The sequence below is a fragment of the Spodoptera frugiperda genome, chromosome 7 (assembly GCF_023101765.2).
Source record: "Spodoptera frugiperda isolate SF20-4 chromosome 7, AGI-APGP_CSIRO_Sfru_2.0, whole genome shotgun sequence".
Lineage (NCBI taxonomy): Eukaryota > Metazoa > Arthropoda > Insecta > Lepidoptera > Noctuidae > Spodoptera > Spodoptera frugiperda.
Window position 1 is genome coordinate 3,780,690 of NC_064218.1, and position 27,176 is coordinate 3,807,865.

At 36.4% G+C, this 27,176-nt stretch overlaps 2 protein-coding genes across 12 annotated transcripts in view; one reads left to right on the forward strand and one right to left on the reverse strand.

Annotated features, from left to right (window-relative positions):
- The window catches only part of LOC118266055 (sorting nexin-2), a 482,399-nt gene that overhangs the window by 167,503 nt on the left and 287,720 nt on the right, over nucleotides 1-27,176 (forward strand). The gene's annotated exons all lie outside the window — the stretch shown is intronic.
- Nucleotides 1-27,176, reverse strand: part of LOC118265840 (high affinity cAMP-specific and IBMX-insensitive 3',5'-cyclic phosphodiesterase 8) — a 232,215-nt gene that overhangs the window by 36,236 nt on the left and 168,803 nt on the right. For all 11 annotated transcript variants that reach the window (XM_050695001.1, XM_050695003.1, XM_050695002.1 and 8 more), the window contains one exon: nucleotides 14,771-14,830. In XM_050695001.1, coding sequence (XP_050550958.1) covers nucleotides 14,771-14,830 — 60 coding nt within the window. The remainder of the gene's footprint in view (nucleotides 1-14,770; nucleotides 14,831-27,176) is intronic.

The following is a 27,176-nucleotide window of genomic DNA, read 5'->3' on the forward strand; positions in this document are numbered from 1 at the left end:
TTTGGGAGGGAAAAATTATCCAATGACTTTCAGTTTCAATCAGAGTCTGTCAGACAAAAACCACCTCGTTCCTACTCCTGCTTTTCAAGCAGGCACTGCCTTAAGGCAGTTTGCAAGGGGTTTGGGTATCCTATGTCCAAAAGATTTCCACAGAGTGCCTCTGCCTAGGATTTTGGAACAAATGTCATTGTCAACGGAAAGATTCAAAAGGTGAGAAAAAAATGTTGGAATACGAAGTTTGCCAAGCCAGCTAGTCATAAATAAATATGATTTACCGAAATGTTTGTAGGTACGCGCAAACTCCCAGACATGAGGGCAAGAATTGTATGTAAGAAAAATTCGAGTCAATCACCGCGAAAATCAAATAATCCGGGCGAAAATGGGATAGACTTGCTAGTAAACTATAAAACACATCGATATTAAAATCCAAAATATCCGATTTGCCAGTTTCACTTGTGATTATACAAGAAGCCACGTAGCACTTAAACGTTGAAATAGTGAAAACCGTTTTATAACGTTTCATTCATTAACTTTTGCCCAAATTGGTTCGGAATAGTTCCCGGAATTTGCAGGTCAGTTCAAACTAGCCAAAACTGGTTCAGTCAAATACTAAAATGTTCCTCGTATTTGCTCAAAGCTCATTGCATAGTTTAAATTATAATCTTATTTAATTAGCGTTTCAAACTTTCAACGTAGCGTTCATTTATGAAATGAGTTTTTATTGAGTTTTATTTTTATTTGGAGTGAGCTTATATGTCACCATCCCTGTTGGCCTGCAAATCCCGTAGGTGATAGGTGTCGTTGGAGAGTAAAATTGAAAGTGTATAACTAAATAGAAGCTATGATATTTAATAAAAAAAATCATTTCATTCATTGTAAAATATAACCAGTTTCTTCTGTGTGCAGGAAATTACATAACATTACTAGAAAGAGCCGAGTTTCAGCGGGATTATTAAAAATGTATCGCATACATAAACATTTTAATCTAGAAAGTCTTTGTTACCTTTAAGACAGAAATTCGTATTTAAAACTACTGAAACTATTCTAATGTCGTGGTGGTTTAAGACGCCTGCTTCTCATGCATGAAACCTACCAACAGTAAGTAGGTACCAATGTGACTTTTTCTGAGTTATAGTACGCACTTTGTAAAATGATTAAAACTACACTGATAAACTGTGAAGAAAAACATCGAGAGGAAACCTGAGCTTATAATTTATAATTATAGGTTTGAAATCGCCAACCTTTGAGCAAGCGTGGTGATTAATGCTCAAACCTTTGCCGTGTGAGAAGAAGCCTTTGGTCAGCAGTAACCATTTATAGGCTTATGATGTGTAAAACTACTCTCAAGTAATGTTTGATGAAAAACTGTAAAAAGATTTGTTTAGTATTTTTTTTACAAAAAACGAGTAAAGGACAATGGGCAGATTGGGACCACCCTCCAATAGCAATAAGATGTATGTCGTTGGATAGGGCTTTTCATTAGGAACAACAATTGTTATGACAGTTTTGTTGTTATAGCTGTCCGTTCGGAGTTATAAGACTTGTAAGTTCTGATATAATGAAAACCTATATTGATAGGATGATTTTCCCGCCTCAAAAAAAAAAAATAATAATAATAAAAAAAAAACGTCTGTCGTTCGTTGCTTTTGTTTCACGTCAGTTATCGTTTGGTTCCGTTTTTTCACTCACTTTTGAATTGCACTGGACTTTTGAATTGCAAATCGATCAGATAAGATGGAAGATCATCGAAACTGTGTTATGTGTCGGCGAGGCCTGTATCGCAGAAGATATCAGCAACACGTTCTATCTGATAATCTCCCAAGAGCGCGACCAGAGGTTGCTGCATATATACAACAACATGCAGTTCTAGAGGTAAGTGTATTGTACTTACTTATTGATATTTTTCTAGAGTCATAATCGATTAGAACAAAGGGACAACTTATTTTAAGCCATTCTTAATCATTAAAATAAAATCACGTTTTACGTGTTAAATGTGGTATTGTATGTTTTTCGTGGTTAGATATGTCAAAATAAACTAAAATAACACTTTTAACCCGTAAAATATCGTTTAAGTTTTAAGAAAGCCGATAATAATTAACTGATACGTTTTTTTTTTTACATTACAGGTGGTATTCGACAACACACGAAGCGTGTGCCATAGGTGCTGGCAGATAGCAGCAAATGCCGCCAGACCACCTGTTGTAGTAGAAGTGCCAGAAGCTCCTGAAGAGAATGATCAGAATGTTCGTGTACTTCATGTTCCTGATTACGTCAGAGCGCCAAATAATCACAGGCACTGTATTTTTAACATCTGTGCTAATAACACCCGACACAGAATACCAGAGTCTATTAAAATTCACATCTTTTGTGAACACAAGCTATACATACCCGATGGCGCCAGAGTATGTAGAGAACATCTGGAAAGCAATAATTGGAATGAGCTGCCTGATTTTTGTAACACAACTCATAATTTTACTGCTATCCAGTTCAATGATGTTTGTGACATGCTACGAACAGCTCTTCAACGTGGTTCGAGGTTCGATTTTAGAATTCGGGGAGCCCTGACCAACGAAGAAATGCATTTTTGGGTTGGTCTTAATGGAGACCAGTTCGATGCCATTTTAGAGCAAACTCCATCACTGAGTGAGAGATCCAATGATCCAAGGACTGCGTTAGCTATATTGTTGGTAAAACTTCGCACGGGGGATTCAAACGAAAGGCTTGCGACATTATTTAATATGTCAAGAAGAAAACTTGAACGACATTTAACTGTTGCTCGTGAATGCCTAACTAATGAATACGTTATACTACACTTAGGATTGGATCACATAGACAGAGAAAATATTTTGGCGAGAAACCTAATGATGCCAAAAAACCTCTATGGAAATGCAGAAAATAGCAAACTCATACTCATTTGTGATGGAACCTACATATATATTAACAAAAGTAGCAATTTTTTATTTCAACGACTAACATACAGCTTGCATAAATATCAAAACCTGTTAAAGCCATTTTTAATCGTTGCCTCAGATGGCTATATTATTGATGTAGTGGGACCATTCGCCGCTACGAAAACTGACGCGCAAATCATGCAAGATATCATGAATGACGAAGAACACCCTTTACATTTTTTACTACAAGAAAATGATGTATTTATCTTGGACCGTGGATTTAGGGATGCTTTGGAGTCTATAGAAGCTTGCGGTTATGAACACTACGTGCCACCAACTCTTTAGTTGGTGGCACGATCTTTATCGTCGTGAGACACAACTAACTACAGAACAAGCAAATGAAGCTCGGGCTGTAACAATGTGCCGATGGGTAGTGGAAGTGGTAAACGGCCGATTTAAACGTGATTTTAAGCTTTTGCGGCAAAAGTATTTTAATAGAGCGCTGCCTCACATGTTCATCGATTTCCGAATTGCTGCAGCCATTATAAACCACTTCCACGTACCCATCGAAGACAGCGTCCACGCAGAAGATTTTTTAAATCATATAAGACGTAAAGTTGATACACCAAACTTTCTGTATACATATGTAGATAGAAAGCGCTTGAATAACCGTAGGGCAGATTTTCAACGGCTGGAAGCTAATGTACTAGAAAACTTTCCAAGGCTCACCGAAAACCAAATAATTCTATTAGCATTGGGTACATACCAGTTAAAACTGGCTCGAAGTTATTGCAGCGAGCATCTGCAGAACGGCCTATACACTATAGAAACATATAGGGAAAATCAGTTAGATGATTTGCCTGATTACGGTATTCAGGAAAATGTGTGGCTTTTGCGTGGACGCATTCAATCACGTCATGTAAGACAAAGGACATACAATTGTTATATATTAATAAACTACATCCAAAATGAAGGCAACGATATAGTACAACACTATTGTACATGCTTATCTGGACGGCGAACGATGGGCACATGTGCACACATTATATCCATATTATGGTATTTAGGATATGCGATTCACGAAGGATTTAATACGCCTGCAATGTTCTTAAATGATGTAATTATAGATAGCCATTAAGGCCATAGAGGTATTATAGATAACAGGGGAGTCCAAATATAAAAAAAAATTAATAAAATATTATTCTTTGGTTTTCATTATATCAGAACTTACAAGTCTTATAACTCCGAACGGACAGCTATAACAACAAAACTGTCATAACAATTGTTGTTCCTAATGAAAAGCCCTATCCAACGACATACATCTTATTGCTATTGGAGGGTGGTCCCAAGTTCCATACATTTTTGCCCATTCTCTTTTCAACTTCACTTCATTAATTATAATAATAAATATTATCTCAATACTAAAGTACAATAAATACCGCTAACAATGTTGCTGTTACTAAGTTATTTTAATAATTGGAAATCCAATCCGTACTGAAAGTTTGTTGGAAATATTCACAATACAGTATTTTCCTTCAATAGAGAGTATTAAATTGACAATTTGATATAATCGATGGGGAAAACTTTGTGTAAACAAATGCCTGTTTCACAAATAAATGTAAACAACGGTTTTATTTTGCGGTTATAAAGTTGAAATTTGCGTGGAACCGTGGACAATAACAATTTTAAAGCATCCTTTCGCGGTTAGTAATCAGCGCTTAGCAACTTCGTTACCGACAACATTAAGATTATTTTTACTTAAAAATGTTTGCGGGGTACCAACCTACTAATTTCAACCAGATTACTTTTAAAAGAGTACGCCTTGTGTGGTTTGTGTACTGCTCTAATATCGTTCTTATTTCCTGAGTAAAAAGGTCTATTTTCTAGTACGTTGGAAAGCATTTTTAGATTTCACTAATTGGCTCAAGACGTTCAGGCATTTCTCCTTGGTTTGCAAGAGCACCTTATCTCTCGTTGCACTCCTTTGAGTCTGATATACAAGACTCGGGCAAGCACTTAAGCTGTTTTTAAGGATTGACTTAAATTCTTTAAGAACTTCTTACTTTCTTGAACTGGTTTTAATTGGTAGAAGATTTACTTGAAAATTGTATTTATACGTTTCTGAATGCCAAAGCTGAGCTATTTTTGTAATGACTACGCGCCGGTAAACGAGCACACGTATCACCTGATGGTAAGCAATCGCCGTCACCCATGGACATTGAAACACCAGGGGCGTTGCCGGCCTTTTGGGGGTTAGGAATTTAAAGGTTGTTGGGGAATCGGGGATTGGGAAGATTGGGAAGGGGAGAATTAGGCCTCCGGTAACCTCACTCACACAACGAAACACAATGCAAGCGTTGTTTCACGTCGGTTTTCGGTGAGGCCGTGGTACCACTCCGGCCGAGCCGGCCCATTCGTGTCGAAGCATGGCTCTCCCACACTTAAGCTGTTTTTAAGGATTGACTTAAATTCTTTAAGAACTTCTTACTTTCTTGAATTGATTTTAATTGGTTGGAGATTTACCTGAAAATTGTATTTATACGTTTCTGAATGGCAAAGCTGAGTTACTTTTGTAATAAGTACATAAGTAGGTTCACGTAGGAAAAAGATTTAGTAATTTCTTTTTGTGTAAACTGGTGTAAGCACGGTTGCACCTATTGTGTTTAACTTAGGTATCACAGAAAATATGAAGTAAACAAAAAACAGCTTTAAATTCTAGGTGAAAGACTTCACAATTGTGCAGCACATGCTAACACTTAAGGAACTGGGCTAAAAGCGTTACTAACCCTCTAACATCGTCTCTAATGTACCAACCTTCTTTGATACAGTACATATGATACTAAAGTACAACTTTACGATTCATTATCCTCGAAATACAACAACGACAGGCCTATTTTATCTCCAAAGTGGTAGCCAGAGGTGCACATTACAGTACGTAATTCCGCTATACAATGTACACTAACTTTTCGCCATTTGTGTTATAAGTATCTTGTAATAGAGGATTAGCCTATTGCCATATACTGGGTATAATTCTAGACTCCGTGCTACTACTGAGAAATTTTCGAAAAACCGAATAAAGCCTAGTAATACTTTGCCCGACCCGGGAATCGAACCCGTGACCCCTTGTCCGGCAGTCGCACTTGTGACCACTCGACCAACGAGGCAGTTATCCTCGAGATATAACGAGAAAATACATAGCACCTAATATGTTTTGATTTTCATTCTCTTCATCATCAACAGCCAATGATTGCTGGACTCAGGGGCTCTTCTACATATAGATATATGAGGGTTTACCATAATCTCCACGTTCGACAGGTACTTACTTGGTGATTGGAGTATAAAAGCTTCAAGTTTATCTTGTTGTACTTTTTTATAAGGAAGGGAAAATCACGAGGCAGCAGGGAGTTTCCGACTCTTACTGACTAAAAGTCACACCGTTCCTACACCTGCTTTTGGAGCCGGAGCCGCGGTAAACCTGGTAGGTAGTCCGAGTTGTTATAAGTAGTACGAACTAATATTAACACATTAAACGCCGTGGTGGTCACCGGTGACTTGCTTTCAACAGTTTTCTATTAGCAGTCAATGACTTAAATACCTGCTAAATATTAATTAGTATATTATTTAGCAAAGGTACGACTTATAAAAGTCCAAGATAAAAGAAATATCAAGATGGTGACTGCAAACAACAAGGAAAACTTATTGCGCGCCATTTATACGTCACATCCTCTAAGTTCTGTTTCCACAGGTGAGTAGGGGTGGCGAAAATAGGGAAAAAACATTAAATCGGGAAATAGGTTTCTCAATATATTTTTTTTGATTAAAGTATTATAATAACAATTGTGAGACATACTAAATGAAATAAACGCTCTATTAATTTCAAGTTACAGTAGGCTGTACGACATCGTCGCGTCTGTTACGCTGTTCATGAAAAGTCCCTCTATGACTCGAAACTAGTAGAGCTTTTTTCATTATTGTACGTGAATAAACGGTGATTTTTAGGTTCTTAGCTATTGTAGATAATATTTCTTAACACAAGAAACCAATGTTATTATATACAAACACTGACCAAACATTGTGTTTTAGTAAAAGATATTTCAATAAAAAGTTCCTTTTTCCAGTAATACACATCCATGAATGCATACATTACTGCCCACAAGAGATTTTCAGACACTAAAATATTCCACCATCCACAAAGAAGCACAAAAAACCATTCGATAAAAATATCCCAATAACAAAAAGAGACTTTTACCAACCCTACTTAAGTTAGGGTAGTCACGCACATCCGATCGTAATGATGACTTCTTTATACGGAAGGTGTTTCCTGGCATCCCTAACGTGATGCTCTGTTGGGGCCATTAGCTAGTAACTTTATCGGCACATCGTTACTGACGTATATAGACGATATTAATCGTAATTATACGATTATTTTCTCGATACTTAGTGCTTAGGTCAATCATGGTATGTTGTGGAGTACCTGGATTTTGTAAATTCTTGGTAGAAATATACTTATTCTTTTTGCGAGTGTGAAGTCAACTAAGAGACTGTATATTTGACTAAACCTGGTAACAGTGTTCCTTGATAAACCAGAACCTTTTTATTCTGCGATTTTTACCTACCTGCCAATGGGTGAGGTGTATTTAGATGTGAAAATTATACTGAACTATCTGAAACTTTAGACAACAGAATCATTTTACATTAATCAAACCATTCCGCATCTAATATCATGTTCAACACTTTTCTTTTGGAGGGGCCAAAATCATCTATAGTCTTGGGTGAGGCGAGACGGAATGTCAGGCTCTTACTGTCTAAAAACCACCCGTTCCTACTCTTACTTTTCGTGGTAAACTAGCTAGGCAGTCCGCGCTCTGGATAGGACTAAAACACGGTAGTAAAACTATTAAAGCCGTAAAACTTCAAACTGAAATTACAAAAGCAAATACAACTTAACTAACTTCATCTAAGTACTATGTCTTGTACATAGGAATAGTTAAAATGTTAGTAACTTGTATACGAAGTCGGTGTGAAACAGTTATGGCCGAAAGTGAATATAAACTGGAGTCTCTGAACTAAACTTTGCTCTTTACCGCTTTGGAAATTGCTCCTCAGATACCTAACTGTGTTTAAACGTTACTGGGAGACGAGTCTTTTTATAGTTTCATGAAAATAATGATACGTGACAATGTTAGCTACACCTGTTATTAGCAGTAAAGAAGCACCGTTTAAACTATATTTTAAGGAGCAAATGGGTAACAGGAATTTTTCATCAGTTAGTTTTAAGTGCCACGTAATAGAGAGCGAGTTTGGTCTCACCCGATATACATTACAGACGTTGCACCATCGGGTCTCTCAGGTATAATTAGAGGACTCAGTGCCCTACGAAGTGCCGAGAATGGCCTCCGGGATTTTGGTTTGTTTTGACTAAAAAACGCACATCCTAGTCCTTTTCATTGTTATCTTAAGATCTGCCTCGTCATAAATATCAGGGTATTTGTACTTACATTAATGCATTGTCCTACTTATGTCTTACAAAAGTCCTAATAGCTATTCACCATGCAACATATACATAGATACGCCAACGATGGCTACTCTATACTTTATAGTAACTGAATATCCATAGTACTCTCCTAAGTCCGTAAGTGTGGACTATACTTTATCTGAGTCCATAAAATGTCACTTGGCATCATAAAGTTTGTGACCAAGTTAAAGTAAATGTAAAGAAAGGTTTTATTGATACCTCCTATCTTGGGTGTAGAAACCTAGAATTTAGTGCAGAACTTATTGTGTTCTAGTTAACTCTATTAAATACTACTAGACTACTCTTTATGATATAACCCGGTAAACAAGCAGACGGATCAGCTGATTGTAAGCAATCGCCACCGCCCATGGATGACAAAACATCAGAGGCGTTATAAGTGCGTTGCTGGCAACGCACTTATAACGCCTCGCACGCACTTATAAAACCCTTAAATTTCCCCAAAGGACTGGTCCTTTGGGGGTTTGAAATTTAAGGGTTTTTGGGGAATCGAGGATTGTTAAGATTGCAATGGGGGTAATTGGGCCTCTGGTAACCTCACTCACACAACGCAAGCGTTGTTTCTCGTCAGTTTTCTGTGAGGCCGTGGTATCACTTCGGTCGAGCCGGCCCATTCGTGCCAAAGCATGGCTCTCCCAAACTTAGTCCTCTAATATTACATTAAACAATTTATATTTCACCAACCAAATACATTTTATTCGCATCAAAAATCAGTTTACATTCCCACCATCCACACTTCCATTAAGCCAAAGTTTTCAAAGTTTGTTTCTAGAGGTATATTCTTCTCTTCTGTATGCTAATTCTTGGAATATTCAAGTATCTACTTTCTGTACTTACCTGCCTACCGCCTACTTATATTATGCTAAGGTGAATACTTGATACAGACTAAAAGTAAGGCTAATGAGATTTCGGAAGATATTCATTTAGACTTTTATTTGGCATTTTTTTATTTGCCATCTCTTATATTAAAGAGTAAGAAAGACTCTATCTAGATTCTTAAAGTCCTATTTAATTAGTACATCGTGGTTACTGGACTTATGCCCAAATACTGAAACGCTAATAAATTTTAGGTTATACTTAAATGTTTTTCTGTCTCTGTCTTTTATATGGAATTTGTAGAGACAGAACTATTTTTGGGAGCGTCTTAAAATTGAGTGACGTTTGAGTATTTGATCATTAGCCATGTCATCAATTTGTAGGTATACAGTTGTATTTCATCTAAGCTTAACTTGGGCAACTATTTGTCAGCAACCAAATCCAACCCAGTACCTATTTGTTCTAGTGTCTAGTGGTCAACTAATGTTTCGATTTATTTTTTAGACCTCCCCATATAATAAGATCTACGAGGTAACACTACTTCTTAGCCTTTTCATCAATTTACAAACTAAATATTAACTTAATAATTTCAGATTCAACCATCAAACTTCATCTTCATATTAAAATGAATCTTCCTACACAAGTATTAAGTTTCAATTTAACTTCTAACTTTGGCAAAGTTGTCCCGTACAACATATACAAGCTTTAGCTGCATGTAAAACAAGATGCATGATGTTCCAAATGCCACACGAATATGAACTTTAGTGGCGATGAAATAAGAGATATGGAGATGTGCCATCAAAACTTTTGTTTTATGATCAAAGTAGACAGTTTCGATGCAACGACAAACTTCGTCAGTTTTGAATGTATATCCAGTGAATTGTATAGTTTGTAGTTTCATGGAGAAATGACGTGGATTCAAAATAAATAAGAGAAGGATGGGGAATGACCTATTTTGTCCCAAATTACGTTCTATAGGTACTATTTGCAATGGCGGTAACCGATGATGCATAGTCATTTGTAATTTCATTGTGGCAAAAATCTCACATATTTCTCAAAATCTTATGAAAAATCAAAGTATCGCAAAGTTACAAAGCTTTTCCATATAAAAGTGTGGGAGAGCCATGCTTCGGCATGAATGGGCTGACTCGACCGGAGTGATACCATGGCCTCACAGAAAACCGACGTGAAACAACACTTTCGTTGTGTGAGTGAGGTTACCGGAGGCCCAATTACCACCCTTTCCAATCTTCCCAATCCCCGATTCTCCAACAACCCTTAAATTCCTAATCCCCAAAAGGCCGGCAACGCATTTGTAACGCCTCTGGTGTTTCAAGTATCCATGGGCGGCGATTGCTTAATATCAGGTGATCTATCTGCTCGTTTACCGGCTTATTACATAGAAAACTCACCGTTATAGACATACATTTAAAACTCAACTTTGATTAGCTAGAAAGTTTTATTGTCCTTCAGTTAAGTAATGTGTACTGAAAAACATTTTAATGTGAGTTTCAAAGGAGTTGTTGAGTCGAATGCTTGTGTTTCGCAATAAATGGGAAATTCTTTTGAATTGAACGAAGTAAGGTAAGTAATGAGAAATGTGAGCCTTGTTGCGAGACGTGCAATTACTTTAATTTTGCTTTTTTTTATTCAATTTGTTTATAAATATTATACTAGGTACTGCCTTTTTTTGAGGGGGGAAATCATCAAATGACTTCTCCCGCCTTGGGCGAGGCGAGAGGGAGTGTCAGACTTTTACTGACTAAAAACTACCCCGTTCCTATTCCTGCATTTTAGGCCGGAGCCCCGGTAACCTGTTAGGCAGTCCGCAGCTCCGGGTCGGGCATCAGCCCTTCTGGGACTTATCTGTGGTGGCCTGATAGCTCTTAGAGGCGCGCGCGGTACGCAACGCGCCTCACTCACGGGTACTATAGCTACTGCCTGCGACTTCGTTCGCGTGCCCGTCATGAAAAGTACTCAATGTTTACTAGTTAAGACTATAATCCATCAAATCTGTCCAGTAGAATTTGCGTGAAAGAGTAACAAACATACATAGGTACATCCTCTTTGAGTAAAGTGTCATAAGCAATAGTTTGGCGTAAAACTAGACATAAATTCTCACCTAGTGATTCTCCTAGGAAAATACTAGGCATCAATTTTTCTTAAACCAATCTAGTCGAAATTAAAAGTAAATAGCTGGGAGCTGACCAAATATGTACCTACGTGGGTACGAAATAAAGCTCAAAACGGGAAACAATTTAAAACGAAAACAGTCGAAACGGATGCCCTGTTTCTTTTGTATCGCTTGCGGGCCTAGCGTTAATATTGACATTCGAATTTCATATTTGGAACAATATTATATTTCGAATGTTGATTTGATAGTTCCAAATATGAATGCTTGTCAATGTTGTTTGTTTTTTTTGTTTAATAGTAAAATGAAAAAAGGAAACCTTATTACGCTGTGCCACAGACAATGAAATGAATGTTATTGATCAAATTAAAATTGAGGTCGGAATATTAATTAACAATGATTTTAAAAAGGGAAATATTTGTTAGTCACATTACATGGGACTTATAACACAAATGGTGAAAAGTGGTACATTGTATAGCGGCATTACGTGCTGTAATGTGCTCTTCTGCCTACCCCTTTGTGATAAAAGGCTTGAAGTTGGGCAGTATATTATTTGTTAATAGTTTGACTAATGACTACTTATTATTCATTTGTGTTTATAGGTCGAAATCTAGCAAGATTGGAAAGACTGAAAATAAAAACAATACTAGGAATAATAACAAACAGTGTTGATTTTGTGTTGATGACCCATAATCCAATATCTAATCTTAATCGTTAGATTATTATCAGTTAAGATAACATACAATGGATATGCGAAAAAACTACTGGATGGATTTGAATGAAATTTGCTACAGAGGTAGATTATAGTCCAGAATACTACATGGGAATAATTTGAACTAATATTTAACCAAGGAACGCGGTCAAAACCGCTAGGCAAAATTATATCTACTACCTAAATGAAATGTAATAATCTTCATAATTATCTTAACAACAGAATTCTTAAACAAACTCTGAACAAAAAATATTCTTAAAATTCGATACTTAATAATGAGACCAACAGCCTTGTAAACGGAATAGCCAATAAAGTCAGTTTTAAAAGTAATTTAATTAAGGCATCCGAGTCGAGACGGGCAACGTCCTAGTATCGATTCCTGTGTCAAAGTTTATTATCAAAAAGTTGTAAAACTCAACGAATTTGCAATGTATTTGTTATATGGGTAAGTTTTTAAGAGAGCTTACTTAGTTATGAAAGTATTTTTGTGAGGTAGTATTAATTGTATATATGAGAAAATTAACAGGTTGCACTATTATAAATACTTTAGAAAAATCCTAAACATAAAATTGCCTAGTTAATAGAGCGCGTTTGATGCGCCGAATCACAGAATACTAGTCGAACGCGCTCTCGTTTCGATTACTTTAAACGTAAAGCAAACTCATACTAAGGGTACAAGTAGTGTCGTTGATGGTGAACATTATATTAAATTCATTTTATAAATTAAAATTTAATTTAGCGATAATAAACAAACGTTTAGAAGTAAGTAGGCAATTTTATGTCTTCAGATTTTTCTAAAGTATTTATAATAGTTCAACCTGTTAATTTACTAAGAATATTAATAAGAGAGTATTATAGCTGAGCTTACAAAATAGAAAATCAGTAATCCATTTAGGATCAGGATCTCACAGTAGTCTAGCGCCTAGCTTCACTGACGGACAGACTGATGGACAATTCAATTTGACGTTTCAAAAGTGCCTAATTTAGGATTAATTGAAATAAATGCTTTGACTTTGACTTAGTCGTCTTTATAATCATTTTATGATCAAAACCACACATCAAAACCAATCAGTTTAATATTAGTCGAACCCATTAAATTAAATCAATGCTGAACATGTTTAAATACTTATTCACAAACAAGTTAAACATCCACGATGAAACTTATTTGTTCAGTCTGAACATTACATATCATTAACTTGTACCGTAATTGGCTTTACAAATGAAATACCTGAATTCAGTGGGAGCGACTGAAATATGTGTACTAGCCGTATAATGTACATGTGAATTATGAGTATGATTTATTTAGCAGTGGTGTTTACCAGTGGAATTTATACCATTTGACTGGTATGAATTCAATATAGTGTTCAAGGCAGCAAATGAGGGCTGATTGCCTCGTTTATCGGCTTAGCTTAGCAAAGGGGGTGCTTTTTGAAAAATTATCACTACTGGTGTTTACTCGATTACCGACTTATACCATTAAAAAAGTTATTAATTATTACCATCTAATATAGTTAGTCATCTTCATCCGTATAAGAAGATACATTCATTCAGATGTGGGCTTATGTAGGCTTTTAATGATAATGATAGCTAGACTCCCTTCTATCACTTAATACACAAATATTTATTTCATATTAGAACCAACAGTTAATACAATATTTTTTACATAACAACAACTATCGCTACATAAAACCAATTATAGGTTCCCATTGATACCTATTAATAGAAAAAGAGTAACAGATTTTGATAAATAGACTTAAACATTTAGCAAACACTTACATGCATTAAAATAAATTATTATGATAGGCTTACTCACGAAATGTTTTGACGAGGAACTCGACTAGTTTCAAGCCATGCTAGAGGTTCATATTCATGAGCAGCATTCCGCGACAATCGCCGCGTCGTGTATGCATTGTATTAATTTACTACGTCTCACGAATGTTACACTATACATTAAAATAGCTAGAACAGGTAGTTAGGAATATTAAAAGCTCAGAGCTAAAATCCAGTGACTTACAAACCGTGAAACAAGGTAACTGGGCCAAGGACGCTCCTGATGTGACGTGAGCATCGAATATGAGCGAATACGCAACAAGTTATTGAATATTGAACATCTTTGGAAGGGAGGAAATGTATCGAACCTTCGTCCTTGCACCCACGGAGGTCACAATCTTAATAAATGTCAGGCCGTATATTTTACAGGGACATGTCATGGCCGCTCTTGATACATGCTTAGGTTAGGTATGTGTGTGTGTATATTTCAAAGTTATATTAAGTAGATAGATATTATTCATTTTTTTGCTATAGTTTGGAAGTTTACATTTAGATATGGCAAATTTAAGGTTAAGGAAGGTTTAAACAAAATGTCGTTATTATCCAGTCATGGATTCGTGACTCAGTGCCCGGGCCACAGCAGTAAAGTGAGCACTTTTTGTACAGTACCTAACTTATTATCGCGTGTGTCATTTTGAAATTAACACTAAAAGTTTAATACTTTATTGACTAACTCATTTCCGCCTATCCCAAAAATGTTGGAAAAGATCTGTTCTATAACATTACGCGAGATTATATGCTCTAATAACAAATCACCTGAATTTATGTACTATTTATATACCGTACACGATTTAATAGATAAATATTTTCTTTCTTTCAGGTATAAACTTGGGTGGCTATTATAGAAAATCACATACCTTTTCTTGACGACAGCGATTAGTATTATGTGCTGGGTGTTCTTGGTTCCGCGAACAGCTCTGAAACAAAATAAAAACAGTTCATTAGAAAAAATAATCATATCTAATACTCGTATATAACAAACCTATTTGTTTACTACTTAAAAAAATCTCGCTCTTTCAATATATGCATGACGAACGCAGTCAAAAAGGTACCTAAGTGCTACAAATTTCTCAGATACGTGAATCCAAAATGAGGATTCTGTCAAGACAATACAAAAAAAGTAGAAGTCTTCATAATATGTTAGAGTTATGTAGTTTGTATCACAGACATATTATTATAGCGACCAAGATTGGCGATATATTAAAAAAGGCCAAATTAAAAGTACCCTTATCGGACGAGTATGCCTGAAAAGACTGATGTCTGTTGATGAAGCGAAAGATGTGTGTAAGATTCATACCATTTTGACGTCCCATTGTATCTGTTTACCCCCATGGGAGACATGCGTGAGGTTATATGTATGTATGTAGTTATTTGTTTTGTTTGTAAGTAATAAATAATGTATCACCTCTTCCATTTATTTATATGAACAATAGTTTTCCGGTGATCTGTCTTATGCTTACTGTATCGGTCGATGATGAATAACTTCTGTGTTTCCGACCGAACCGGAATCGAAGACAGAGCGCGTTCGGCGCTCTGATTGGCAGCTGCGAATGAACCAACCAAGTTCAACGTAAAGCAAACTTATACTAAGGGTACAGTTCGCTTATTACCTTGACTAAACTGACTGATGGGCATTCTATTGTAGTTGTAAAACGGTCTGGTTACGATCTATCTATAAACAATACTTAGACTTTCAAGTAAAACATTTTACTAACAATTAGCAAACAATAAAGTCAAAATTGAGAAAGCCATCACGTTCGACCTCTGTGCGTGACATTTTTCACCGTATTTCAAAAGAAAAAACCCTTGCAAATACTTCAACGGGAATAATACAATCATATATATGCATACACGTCTGAATTCCATACATTTTATTTGCAAAATTCTTTCACGACTTGGAAATTCGGTGCTCGCGAACTCGATACCGGGTATAACCGGGTAACTGGGTTCAGTCACGTGGAAATATAACCGGGTTGACGGAATCACTTATGGAGTGAGTACTTCTTTAGATCTGGGTGTTGTGAACATGAGTTGTTATTTACTTCATTGTACTTCTCAGTAGCAATAATGGGTGCTTTGTGTCATTTTATTTTAAAGTCTATATTTCGCTGTAAATGTTTTTGGATGTAGACGAGGTCTATAGACCAGCAAAAGACTCTTATGGGCTATTGATGTTAATGGTGAAGGCTTAATTTACGTTCGGAGTTTGTTCGTAGCCGCCCCTGCCGTCGCGAGATACACTCCGGACGTCGGAGATCGTGTGACGGTTTCCGGCCTCCGTAAGTACGATCTGCGGACGGTGAACAAGGGTAGCTTGCCGCCCGACCAGAACTAGAACCGTGCGGGCGGCGGCGTGTAACATTCCGCGCGCGTTTCAAAGAGCCATCCGTCTATGTAAAATTATGTGTATGTAAACAAACTCGGCAGACCTACTACTAGGTGGAGCGACAATATCGACAGAGTCGCGGGGAGCCAGTGGATGCAAACGGCGAGGCCTTTGTTCAGCAGTGGAGGGCTTCCGACTGATGATGAAACAAAACTCACGATACAGGAAAAAATCATAATGTGAAGTAAAGCTTTTATCAAATTTGGGGCTATCATGTACCTATATGGTTATGGTTTCCGCGAAACATGTTTAAATGTAATATTAATTTCGCATTATTATCATAATCTCTGTAATCAGGCCACGGGTTCATGCCCGCGTTGTGTTTAATTAAATATACTTTACTCCTTATAGTGCGTGATGATATTAAACCCTATAGGTGTGCGGCAGGTGATAAATTTTGCCGTGATGTGGTTTTAATTAAGGTGAAACATAACTTGTATTTGTAATATGAATGTTGGGTAGTTACTTAAAACTTAGTTATATAGAAATGTGGTGTTTGTTGTGATGTTTGTTCTATTTTAAGTATGGATTCTATTTTAATGGTGGATTTTGTGTATAAATTGTCGTGTTATACCTATGCGATGTAATCTAAAATGAATATAGGGGCCTTTTTAAGGGAGGAAAATCATCCAATGGCTTCTCCCGCCTTGGGCGAGGTGAAAGGGAGTGTCAGACTCTTACTGACTATAAACAGTTAGTTAGGACTGCCTAGCAGGTTACCGGGGCTCCGGCTCGAAAAGCAGGAGTAAGAACGGGCGGTTTTTAGTCATTAACTGACATTTCTTCTCGCCTCATCCAAGGCGGGATAAGTATTTTGATGATTTTCCCCACTAAAAAAGTCAGTCTGTATACCAAATTTCAATCAAAATCCGTTCAGTAGTTTCAGCGTGATTGACGGACAAACTTTCACATTTATAATATTAACTGAGATACCAGTTTTAGCAGTCATTTACTCTAAAATAGTTGGCTTTCAGTTTGTTTGCACTCTCATGTAGGTACTGCGGCCAAGTTGGAAACTGTTGATGCTGAAATATCGTGTGTTTTGCTGAAAAGTTCAGTGGCTACCTTCAGTGTAAATAACGTTTCGCTGTAACTTGGCTTTGAATTATATATTTTATCTGAAAGAGGTTTTTAAATGAGTGAAGTTCAGTTCTGTAAGTAAAACTGATATATACTGATAATTAATATATTTTTCTTTTTGTTGTTTATTTTTTTTATCCATATCTTATTTTCGCAGACTTTCTCTTTAAACCCTAAGGTTGATTGGTAGAGAATGCCATATGGCATTAAGTTCGCCTTATGTACCACTATTTTATTGTATATTTGTGTACATTAAAGATTAAATAAATATCATACTTTAAGATTAATAAACATTCATCTATCCCCCCACTAACAAGGAAGTTCCCAAATTTCCCTCGAACACCGAAGCTTTTACGCGCCAAAATGACTTGGAAAACGTAATTATCCAAGTAGAAAATTGGTGCCTATGGGCCTATTACAAAAGTTCAATATGTATAAATCAATCTTGGAGGCTGGCTGTGGGCAAACAAGGCTGCCCTGTTTCATTAGTTGCCTGTCAAGGGGTTACTCGTGACGTCACTGTGGTACAGTCAGCTACGGTAAGGGGTTGTATGGAAGGGTTGAAAACCGTTAGTTATCATTCCTTAGTCCATGGGATAAAAGGGTAAAACGGTATTGTATCGGGGTTTTCAAAACCGATTTTTGTTCGTTAGTTATCATTTAGTTTATGGCATGTTTTTGCTTTTAGGTAGTTTTGTGAATACTGTAATGAATAAGTATATAAGTGTGGGAGACTCATGCTTCGGCACGAATGAGCCGAAGCATGAGCCGACTCGACTAGAGTGATATAACGGCCTCACAGAAAACCGACTTATACTACTTATACTTGTGTGTCGTTATATGAGTGAGTTTTCTGGAGGCCATTCTACCTAATCCCCCAACAATCCTCAAACTCCTACCCCGCCCCCTCAAAAGGCCGGCAACACACTTGTAACGCCTAATAACTACATTATTTTGCTTGATGTAGGTACATAGTATTGCTTTAAAATATGTATCGGATAGTCTAGGTTCAAGATAAAGAAAATTTACTTATACACCATGTTTTAAAATAAGACAAAAGTTACAAAGAAAATATTAAATTTTGCAAGACGAACACCTGTTTTGTATTGCGACTGTACCTTACCTAATGAGTACTTAAGGTAGCTGCGAACGGGTCATTGACCCCATTGTGTCCTGAAGTCTCGGGGAGCTTTGTTCAGGATTTCTTAATTAAAGGTTTCTCCTATTGGATTCTGTGGTAATGAGTTTTAGTTTACACCCTAAATCTTTAATTTCCGGGTTAAAGTTTGTAAATCATTGTTGTCCCTAATAAATAGTAATGATGACAGGGGTAAGAAAATTAAAAATCTATTTAGTCCGTCAGTTAGGTATTGAAAAAATATTAGACACGTATTTTTTCTTTTTATTTTGTCATATGAGATAACAATACTAATATAAAACGAATCAATGTTTAGAAGTGGGAGCAAATACGTCATTTCTACGATAATTACGTCATCTAAGTACCCTATTATTTAATGGTTTCATCTATGTCGTGCCTAATGGAAATTGGATAACCGTGAATAGGTGTTAGCCTGAGACTATTCTATCCAACCAACCAACCCAATTTCAGACTACGAGATTTTGAAAACCCCAGACTATTGAATCCCTTACTATGTTTTCATTATCAAGTCCATACATAAACTACTAGTCTAATGGTAACTTTTTAATTACTATTCTTAGTTATCTAGCTTTATAATAAAATATGAAACTTATGCTCGTTGCGTTTCAGTATTAATTATTTCTAATTAAAAGTTTGTATTATAATTACTGGGTGTAGCCGGCCTTGGTCTGTGATGTTCATTACGTATATAAATATAGGTATATGTGTATCTGTAGAACATTGAAATATACATTATGTTAACTAACAGAGGGCGTTCCTGTTAACCTGCAATAGTATAGCATCCATACATGCTAAAAAATATTACCATTCAAAAACAAAACAATTTTTTTTAATATTAAAATATTCACCAAAAATTTTAAATCGATACGTAAAAGAAACACTCTGTGCACGCGTAGTTGAAGGAAGGCAACGTTGCAATTTTTCTATGCTGTAATTTTTATTTTAATCTATTTGATATAGATTAACGAGTTTAAAGGAACGCTCTCTGTTAGTTAACATACTGTATATTATTTTGTTTTTAATTTCTATTTGTGAACATTGATGATAGTAGTCGATATCATATCTGCGCGACTGTCTGTTCATCACGTGATTGTAAATCCGATTATCGACTTAAGGACATATCACACTTTTACTCCAATCCAGCAATAAACGTGTCATTGCAATTTGAACATTAAATCTTATGTCGTTTGGTATATTTCACAATGTTCATACAAAAAGGCTGCTAGCGCGCGGCCCGCGCTGGATACCGTAAGCCGTATACGAGAGCCTACATATTTACAGACTACATATTTTTCATAAGGATCGGGCAGCAAGCTTTCCTGATAAACCTGTGATCTCCAACCCACCTAGAACCTGGAAATTATGGAAACCTCTCCTATGTAGCCGTAGGCCTAATCTAACAGAGCACAGTTAAAAGTTGAATGTAACTGCATGGTTGACGCGGTGGCTGGGCAATCGGTTGCCTTGCTACGTGTAGCGCGTTAGATTCTCGCACTGAGTAACTCTTTGTGTGAAGCACAAATTGATTTTCGGGTCTGGGTGTTATGTGTGTGTGGACATGTATGTTTGTAAAGGCACTCACGACACAGGAGGAATCTCTTGGCAATGGTTTACTGTAAAAAAAGCTATTAATGACGATGACAATCTTAATTTATCTGACACAAATCTCATATAAAGAAAATACCTCAACAATACCCAACTAATAAAACTCAAGAACGCACTTAAACGAGTCGAAACATTAACTCGAAACTGTTTACTTCTGTTCTTCATCTAAAATAGTCCAATACAGAGGATCGTAATTGAAATAACTTTGTTGTCAGACCACTTACAAAGTCAAGTGTCCAAACCATTGCCCCAGGAACTTGGCTCCAAGGAGAATCGATTCAATTAGAACGACTGTTAACTTGGTCTAACACAAGTTTATAATTAATTGTAGTCGCTGCATTTTATTGTCTCGAGATTGAGTTTTATGAAATTGAGTGTTCCGGAATGCTTTTTATCGCCGTTTAGACACCTAAAAGCTCTACTAGTTTCGAGTCACAGATGGAGGTTAAGAGTCCCTCTGTAACTTGAAAGTAGTAGAGCTTAGAGTTAGAGTAGTAGACACGTCTCTATCCTATTAAGATATAAAAACAATTACGTAGGGATCACTAAGAAAATCATGATCACAAAAATAACCTGTACACCTTATGGAAAATATTATTTCATACATTTTGACATAGCATATCAGTTTTCAATATAAACAAAACAAATAACATGTCAGGGACGTCATGCCCAAAATGACAGGGACAGAAATATATCTTGTTCTCTGTCTAAATTAAGATTTTTGTACTGATTTTTGCTTCGTCTTGATGTTTTCTTTCATTATATGACAGTTAGTTGTTTTGCTTTTAGCTTCTTTCAACATTTTTCTTTAATATTTTCCAGGATTTCAAAAGAAAAACCTGTATTTTAAAATCATATCCCATAAACTTACAACATGTCCACTAACATGAAAACGAGTGCCCATAAAACTTTATGACCGATCGTTTGTCGTTAGAAATTCAATCTAAATTCCAGAAGGTAAGACGCAAATTGCTTTGGAGCAATTAAACTGCAGTTATGAGCCTGTTACGGGAAATGATGGGGACATCAATTTTGTATCGATGGCATTTACATTCGAATTGAAAAATGCACCATTGGGATTTTTAAGGGATTTTTGGATACTGTGAATGTTCTTTTCTACGTTTCTTCTTTAATGAAAATAGTGAGACTGATCTCGTTGATTAAGGACCTAGTCGTAAGGACAAAGCAGCCCCCTTACTGATATATGTTCGACTCTCAGGTAGGTTATACATATAAAACAGGTTTTTTTTAAGGTGGAAAATTATCCAATGACTTCTCCAGCTTTAGACGAGGCGAGAAGGAGTGTTATAATCTTACTGACTAGAAACTGTCCGTTTCCACTCCTCCTTCCACTTAATACTCCTGCTTTTCCTGAGCCACGGTTCGGGTCAGCATCAGCCCTACTGGGCCCCATCTGCGGTGGTCTAATGGTTCTTTGAGGCGCGCGCAGAAATATATAACAGGTAAGATATAGACTTTTCATTAGATTGGAATGATAAACAATAATGATAGCATACTCGTACCACTTCCCCATTATGAAAATTTCAACAATTTTTCCGAAAATGTACTTGAAACGATTCATATCGGATCGTATAAATTAATTGACAAAATTCCCATTTCAAAAGAACAATACGAGTATAATTTACACGAATTTATTTCAAACTAGTGATTACCAGTGTGTAAAATACGACTGACAGATTCATACGGTCAATTTAAAAATGAAGCCTGACTCTGAATATGCGAAATTAATTAAATTTCGGACATGCCAACAATATTTATTGGTACCGTAAAGTATTTATATTCGTTTATTGAAATCATTCATGTACTGTTAATGCATTCCTATATTATTTGCTACTGATTTTAATATACCTACGTATTGAGCAAGCGTAGTGATTAATGCTCATACCTTATCCGTGTGATAAGAGAACTGACAAGGGAACTGGGAAGATAGCGAATGGGCCTCCAGTAGCCTCACTCACACAACGCTTGCGTTGTTTCACGTCGGATTTCTATAAGGCCGTGATATCACTCCTGTCGAGCCGGTCCATTCGTGCGGATGCATGGCTCACGCACATTTAAAAATGTGCCTCAATCTCGTGTCCGCTTGTCATCTCTCACACTTAAAAAATTACCTCAATCTCGTAATATCATAAGCATCATATGAATAGAGTAAATTTCTGTAGGCAATTAAAGAAACCCAATTACAAGTAGTAATTAGAAATGCTACTACAATTAATGTACAAACAGGCTTTTGTTTGATAGGGTGCATTTCAAGAGAGCTTTATCGGTTTACGGTAATTGGGAATGTCAGGCTGTATGCCAGACAGGGTGCGATGGTTTGACTGGCTAATCTGCAAGTGCATTAGTATCAGTATAGCTGCCAGAGGATAAGCAGGTTAATGCCTTTTAACATGACTATGCATACTATTTGACAAGTTTGCAGCATTTCTGAGTGTAAAGTATGTTTTGTATTCAACTAAGCATGTGAATATTTTTTTTATTATACTAAACGTTGAATGTAGTCTGACAACAAGGCTACATCAATACTCTAAACGACTCTTTGGAGAATATCCTAAAATCAAAATATCATCTGACAAGTAAACATTCGACAAACGAGACATTAAATACTTAAATACTACTTAACAAAATCTAAAAATGGCCCTTGCATTTATTTCAATAGCACACTATAAAGCACCGGGGCTCCGGCTCGAAAAGCAGGAGTAGGAACGGTGTGGTTTTTAGTCAAGAAAAAGTCATTGGATGATATAACTCCCCCCCTCGAAAACAAAGCATTACACTGCAGTGCATGCAGTCAGACTAACTGGCCCCACGCTTGCATGTCACTGGCGGCTAATACATTGCGTGCAACCATTTAATGAAAAAAAAAAGTAAATTGGTGTACAAGTACACGCGTACAACGCGAAGTATTTTCATAAATACGTTTTGTTTTAAAACCCATTTGTATTCATGCGTTTTGTTTTATTCCCGGAAGGGTGTAGAAGGGTACAGTCGGTCGATATTTGGCATGAACACTCAGTGGAGATACTGAGAGACTGTATGTTGTTGTGACTGTTAGCTCAGTAGTCTTCTAATGGTTCATTAGCCAACTTAAAATAAACAACAGCGATCCCAATGTTCTATGTGTTTCTTCACGTTGCAATAGGAGCGATTGATGGTAGTTAGGATGCTGAAAAGAGGTAAAGGCAACTGTTTTTCTGATCAAATTCAAAGTCAAAGCCAAAGTTATTTATTTCACATAGACCGGGAAGGCACTTTTGATCACACGGTAACCATGAGTAAGAGCTAGTCATATAATAAATGTTAACAAAGAACGTAGAAAACATTTCATACTGTTGACAAGGAAATATTTTCGTCAATTTAATTACGGAAGATGAGAAAAGTCTGGAAATCCACTCCCGCCATGTTTCCATTCGCAGTGAGCGTTAATATTTAAAAAGTATCCCGAAAAGTGTCACTAAATGCCTCCATTAATGTTTCATATAAACAGCAGCAGAGCTAAAAGGTTTTCGCTTTCAACTTAGTATTGAGTAAGAGAAGTAACTAATTCTTTTATGCGAAATATGATAACAATTTTATATGGAAACGTAGGTAATAGATAAATATTATTACGACCTTTTTCGTTGTTGCTAGCAAGTTTGTTTTTTAAGGATACGAAATGAGAAGAGTCAGAGAGAATGAGAAATATTTGATAATAATAAGCACGTTATAAGTACATGAATTACACAATGTATTCCCAAAGTCAAAGTCAAAGTCAAAACATTTATTTCAATTAATCCTAAATTAGGCACTTTTGAAACGTCAAACGTCCCAGCTGATTTACGCTGGCAAAATAGTAAAACAAATGACAGTCTGACCATACTACGGGTCAGAAGTAACATATGAAGGTAAGAATAAAAACAGCCTGTAAATGGACTACTGCTGACCAAAGCATCTTCTCACACGGAGAAGGTTTGAGCATTAATCAGTAAGCTTGCTCAAAGCGGGATTGGAGATTTCAAACTAATAATTAGAAATTATAGGCCCAGGATTCACCGTTTATTAGTGGTGTCTAAATATTCTTAGTCTAAAGTACAGATAACTCGGAATGACAATACATTGGTACTTTGCCGTTGGCAGGTTTCGAATCTTCTCATTCTCATGCAATGAGAAGAGGAAAATTTTACGGACGGGTTTAAACCTTCGGGCCTCCAGGGTTCTGAAGTTAACAATATAATCATATTTCTTTTCATAAGAAGTTCTGGTCACACAGATGGTGGAAACAAAATGGAGACAGGCCCTAACCTGATAAAATCTTTAAGAATCTTGGAAAATTCTTCCATCTCCACAATCTTCCACACACATAAACAAGTCAATATGACACAGAATAATAATTTCCGCTCGTGATCGAATCACCGTGCGAAATACTTTATTTGCAGACTGAGGCACCTCCTTCCTATCTGAGCCAGTACAAAAATGTAGGGAAATGAAATGTTTTAAATAACTGCCTGCCCATAATGTATTTTCCGTTCAAAATGGAGTCTCTTTTCCTCTGTCGAGTTACGGAATATTCAGTAGAATGTAATGCCTTTATATGATGTGTGTCAGACATTTCTGTCATATTTGACTTGAATATTTCATTTATCTGAGAGTCCTAGAGTAGTGAATAGTTTTATTGAAAGTTTGAGCGCCATTGTTGTGAACTCATTTTGATGTTCAATGTTATATGTAAGTGACATAGTGACGCGTCTTGATATATTTGGAATGAATAGATGGTGGGTTGGATTGTGTGAATGTTAATAGAAATATAAATACATATAACGAAAATATAACACACAACGTCAACGTCATGCCTTTTTATCCCCGAAGGAGTAGACAGAGGTACACATTAAGGCACGTAAAGCTGCTATTTGTATTACAAGTCCCATGTAATAGGGGTGAGACAATTTTTATATACTGGGCGCAATTCCAGACTCCGTACTACTACTGACCCGAATAATACTTTGAATTGGGCTTTTTAGAACCAAAAAGTCTAATAACACTTTGCCCAACCTGGGGTCGAACCCGAGACCACTTGCAGTAGCACTTGCGACCACTTTACCAACGAGGCAGTCCAACGAAAAATAACAACTGTATAAAACATAAAAAAGTAATATTATAGTTGACCCCTAAAATAACAAGGAGTTCTATCAAGAACAAGAAAAAAATATTTTGAAGACAGTAAATTAGACAAAAACACAACAACAAACGACGACAAAGAAATGCGCCTTTTAAGGAACCGTCACTAATTCCACCGAGCAGAGACTTAACAGAGTTGTCCTCAACACGAATTGAATCCCGGACCCTCGGATACAAAGTCGTGAAAGGGATAATACACTAGCAACGTTAATGGAAACCTTACGAGGAAGTGTGGAGAATACAGAATATTGGGGAGACGATGAATACAGATATAAGGAGCCTCTTTTATTGGACCATATTGAGGAAACTCCACTGCATGAAGATCCTTTTTGGAATAAAGTGGCGTGTAATGTGATGTAAGTTGAGAAATGTGTTGAATAACGCACTAGAGATGATTACTCACCATTTAAGTCAAGCAGAAAACTGTCATAATTTATATTATAAACATCAATATTACCGTACTGTTTCTTTGGTTTTGTTAAAAGTCGGGAACAGCTGGACCGATTTGGAAAATTTTGGTCTTGAATTATTGTGGAAGTCCAGGGAAGGTTTAAAGTTTTAAAGGGTGTCCTAGGGCGGTGCTTATCACTTACAATCTAGTGACCCAATCGTTTGCCCCCCCCCCTATTCCATAATAAAAACCAAAAATATTGGAGGCGGTACGAAGTTCGCCGGGTCAGTTAGTCTTTTATAATCTTTGAATTATTGAACTAACTAGTTTCTGTTTCTATTAAAGCATTACCTATCTACATTGTTAAACATTTTAAGTTTATTAGTTTTTTACAAAGTATATTAATTGCCGATTAAATACAATTAGTAATTTAGTCAAGAAGTTTCATCATCTCTAGAGAACTATGGATCTGACGCAGTTAGACCCAGCACTTGACCATAACCTACTTGGAAAAAGGCTAGAAGAAAGAGAGAACGATGATTGATGATCATTACTGATGCAGAGCCACACAATACAATTGATAATTATGTGATCGGAACCACCATATTTCCAAGGCTGTATTCGTTGGAGTGCGGACAATGGGCTCATTATCCCATCAAAGGTAATCGGCCCAAATTAGAAACTAACTAGAAGCAATAAGCAATAATCAATGAACTAGTTATTCTGGAGATTTGGACAATAAATACTAGATGACGTACATTATTGGGCGTTGGTTTGTCTATGTCTATGCTCTCTTTATTGAGATTCTGGAGTAATGGGAGCAAGATAATAGGAATATTTTGGTTAAGAAGAAAAAGGATTGATTTGGACGGATTTTTCTATTTCTTATTGTAGTTTGGCAAGTATTGCTAATGGATTAATGCTAGTAATAGGCTCATCTTCTATTTCATAGAACTTATAGGAAAGCGTATTTGGTAGAAACTTAGCGGTACATGGTAGTTACGGACCTCAAATCTCTCTCAATATATACATAATATAAAAATGTAGATATTATTTATTTAACAAGTTGGTACAATATTATTTAGATGCCAGAACTACCCAGGAAGCATGTACTAATGCTTGTGTTGGATCGTTCCGCTCTTCCTTAGGAACAATGATCGATGTATTGGTACTTAACTAGATATTAAACTATTTCAAGCATTAACAGACAAGTAAATGAAGCGTAGAGATACTGGTTTGGCTCTCTGTGTGTGTTTATCTGTGCTACTTGTACGTCGTATATCTATTCAATATTATGATGTTCCTTCATATAAAGTTTTGAAGCGTGCAGTTGTGAGGCCAAGGTTTACTGTAGAGAGATGTGGAGTTTGAATTGTAACGAGCTGGAAAACTTTTAATTGCTCACGTTATTACAAGTTGAGGGTGCTAACTGTATCGCATTCAAATTGTGCCACGAAGTTTGTTATC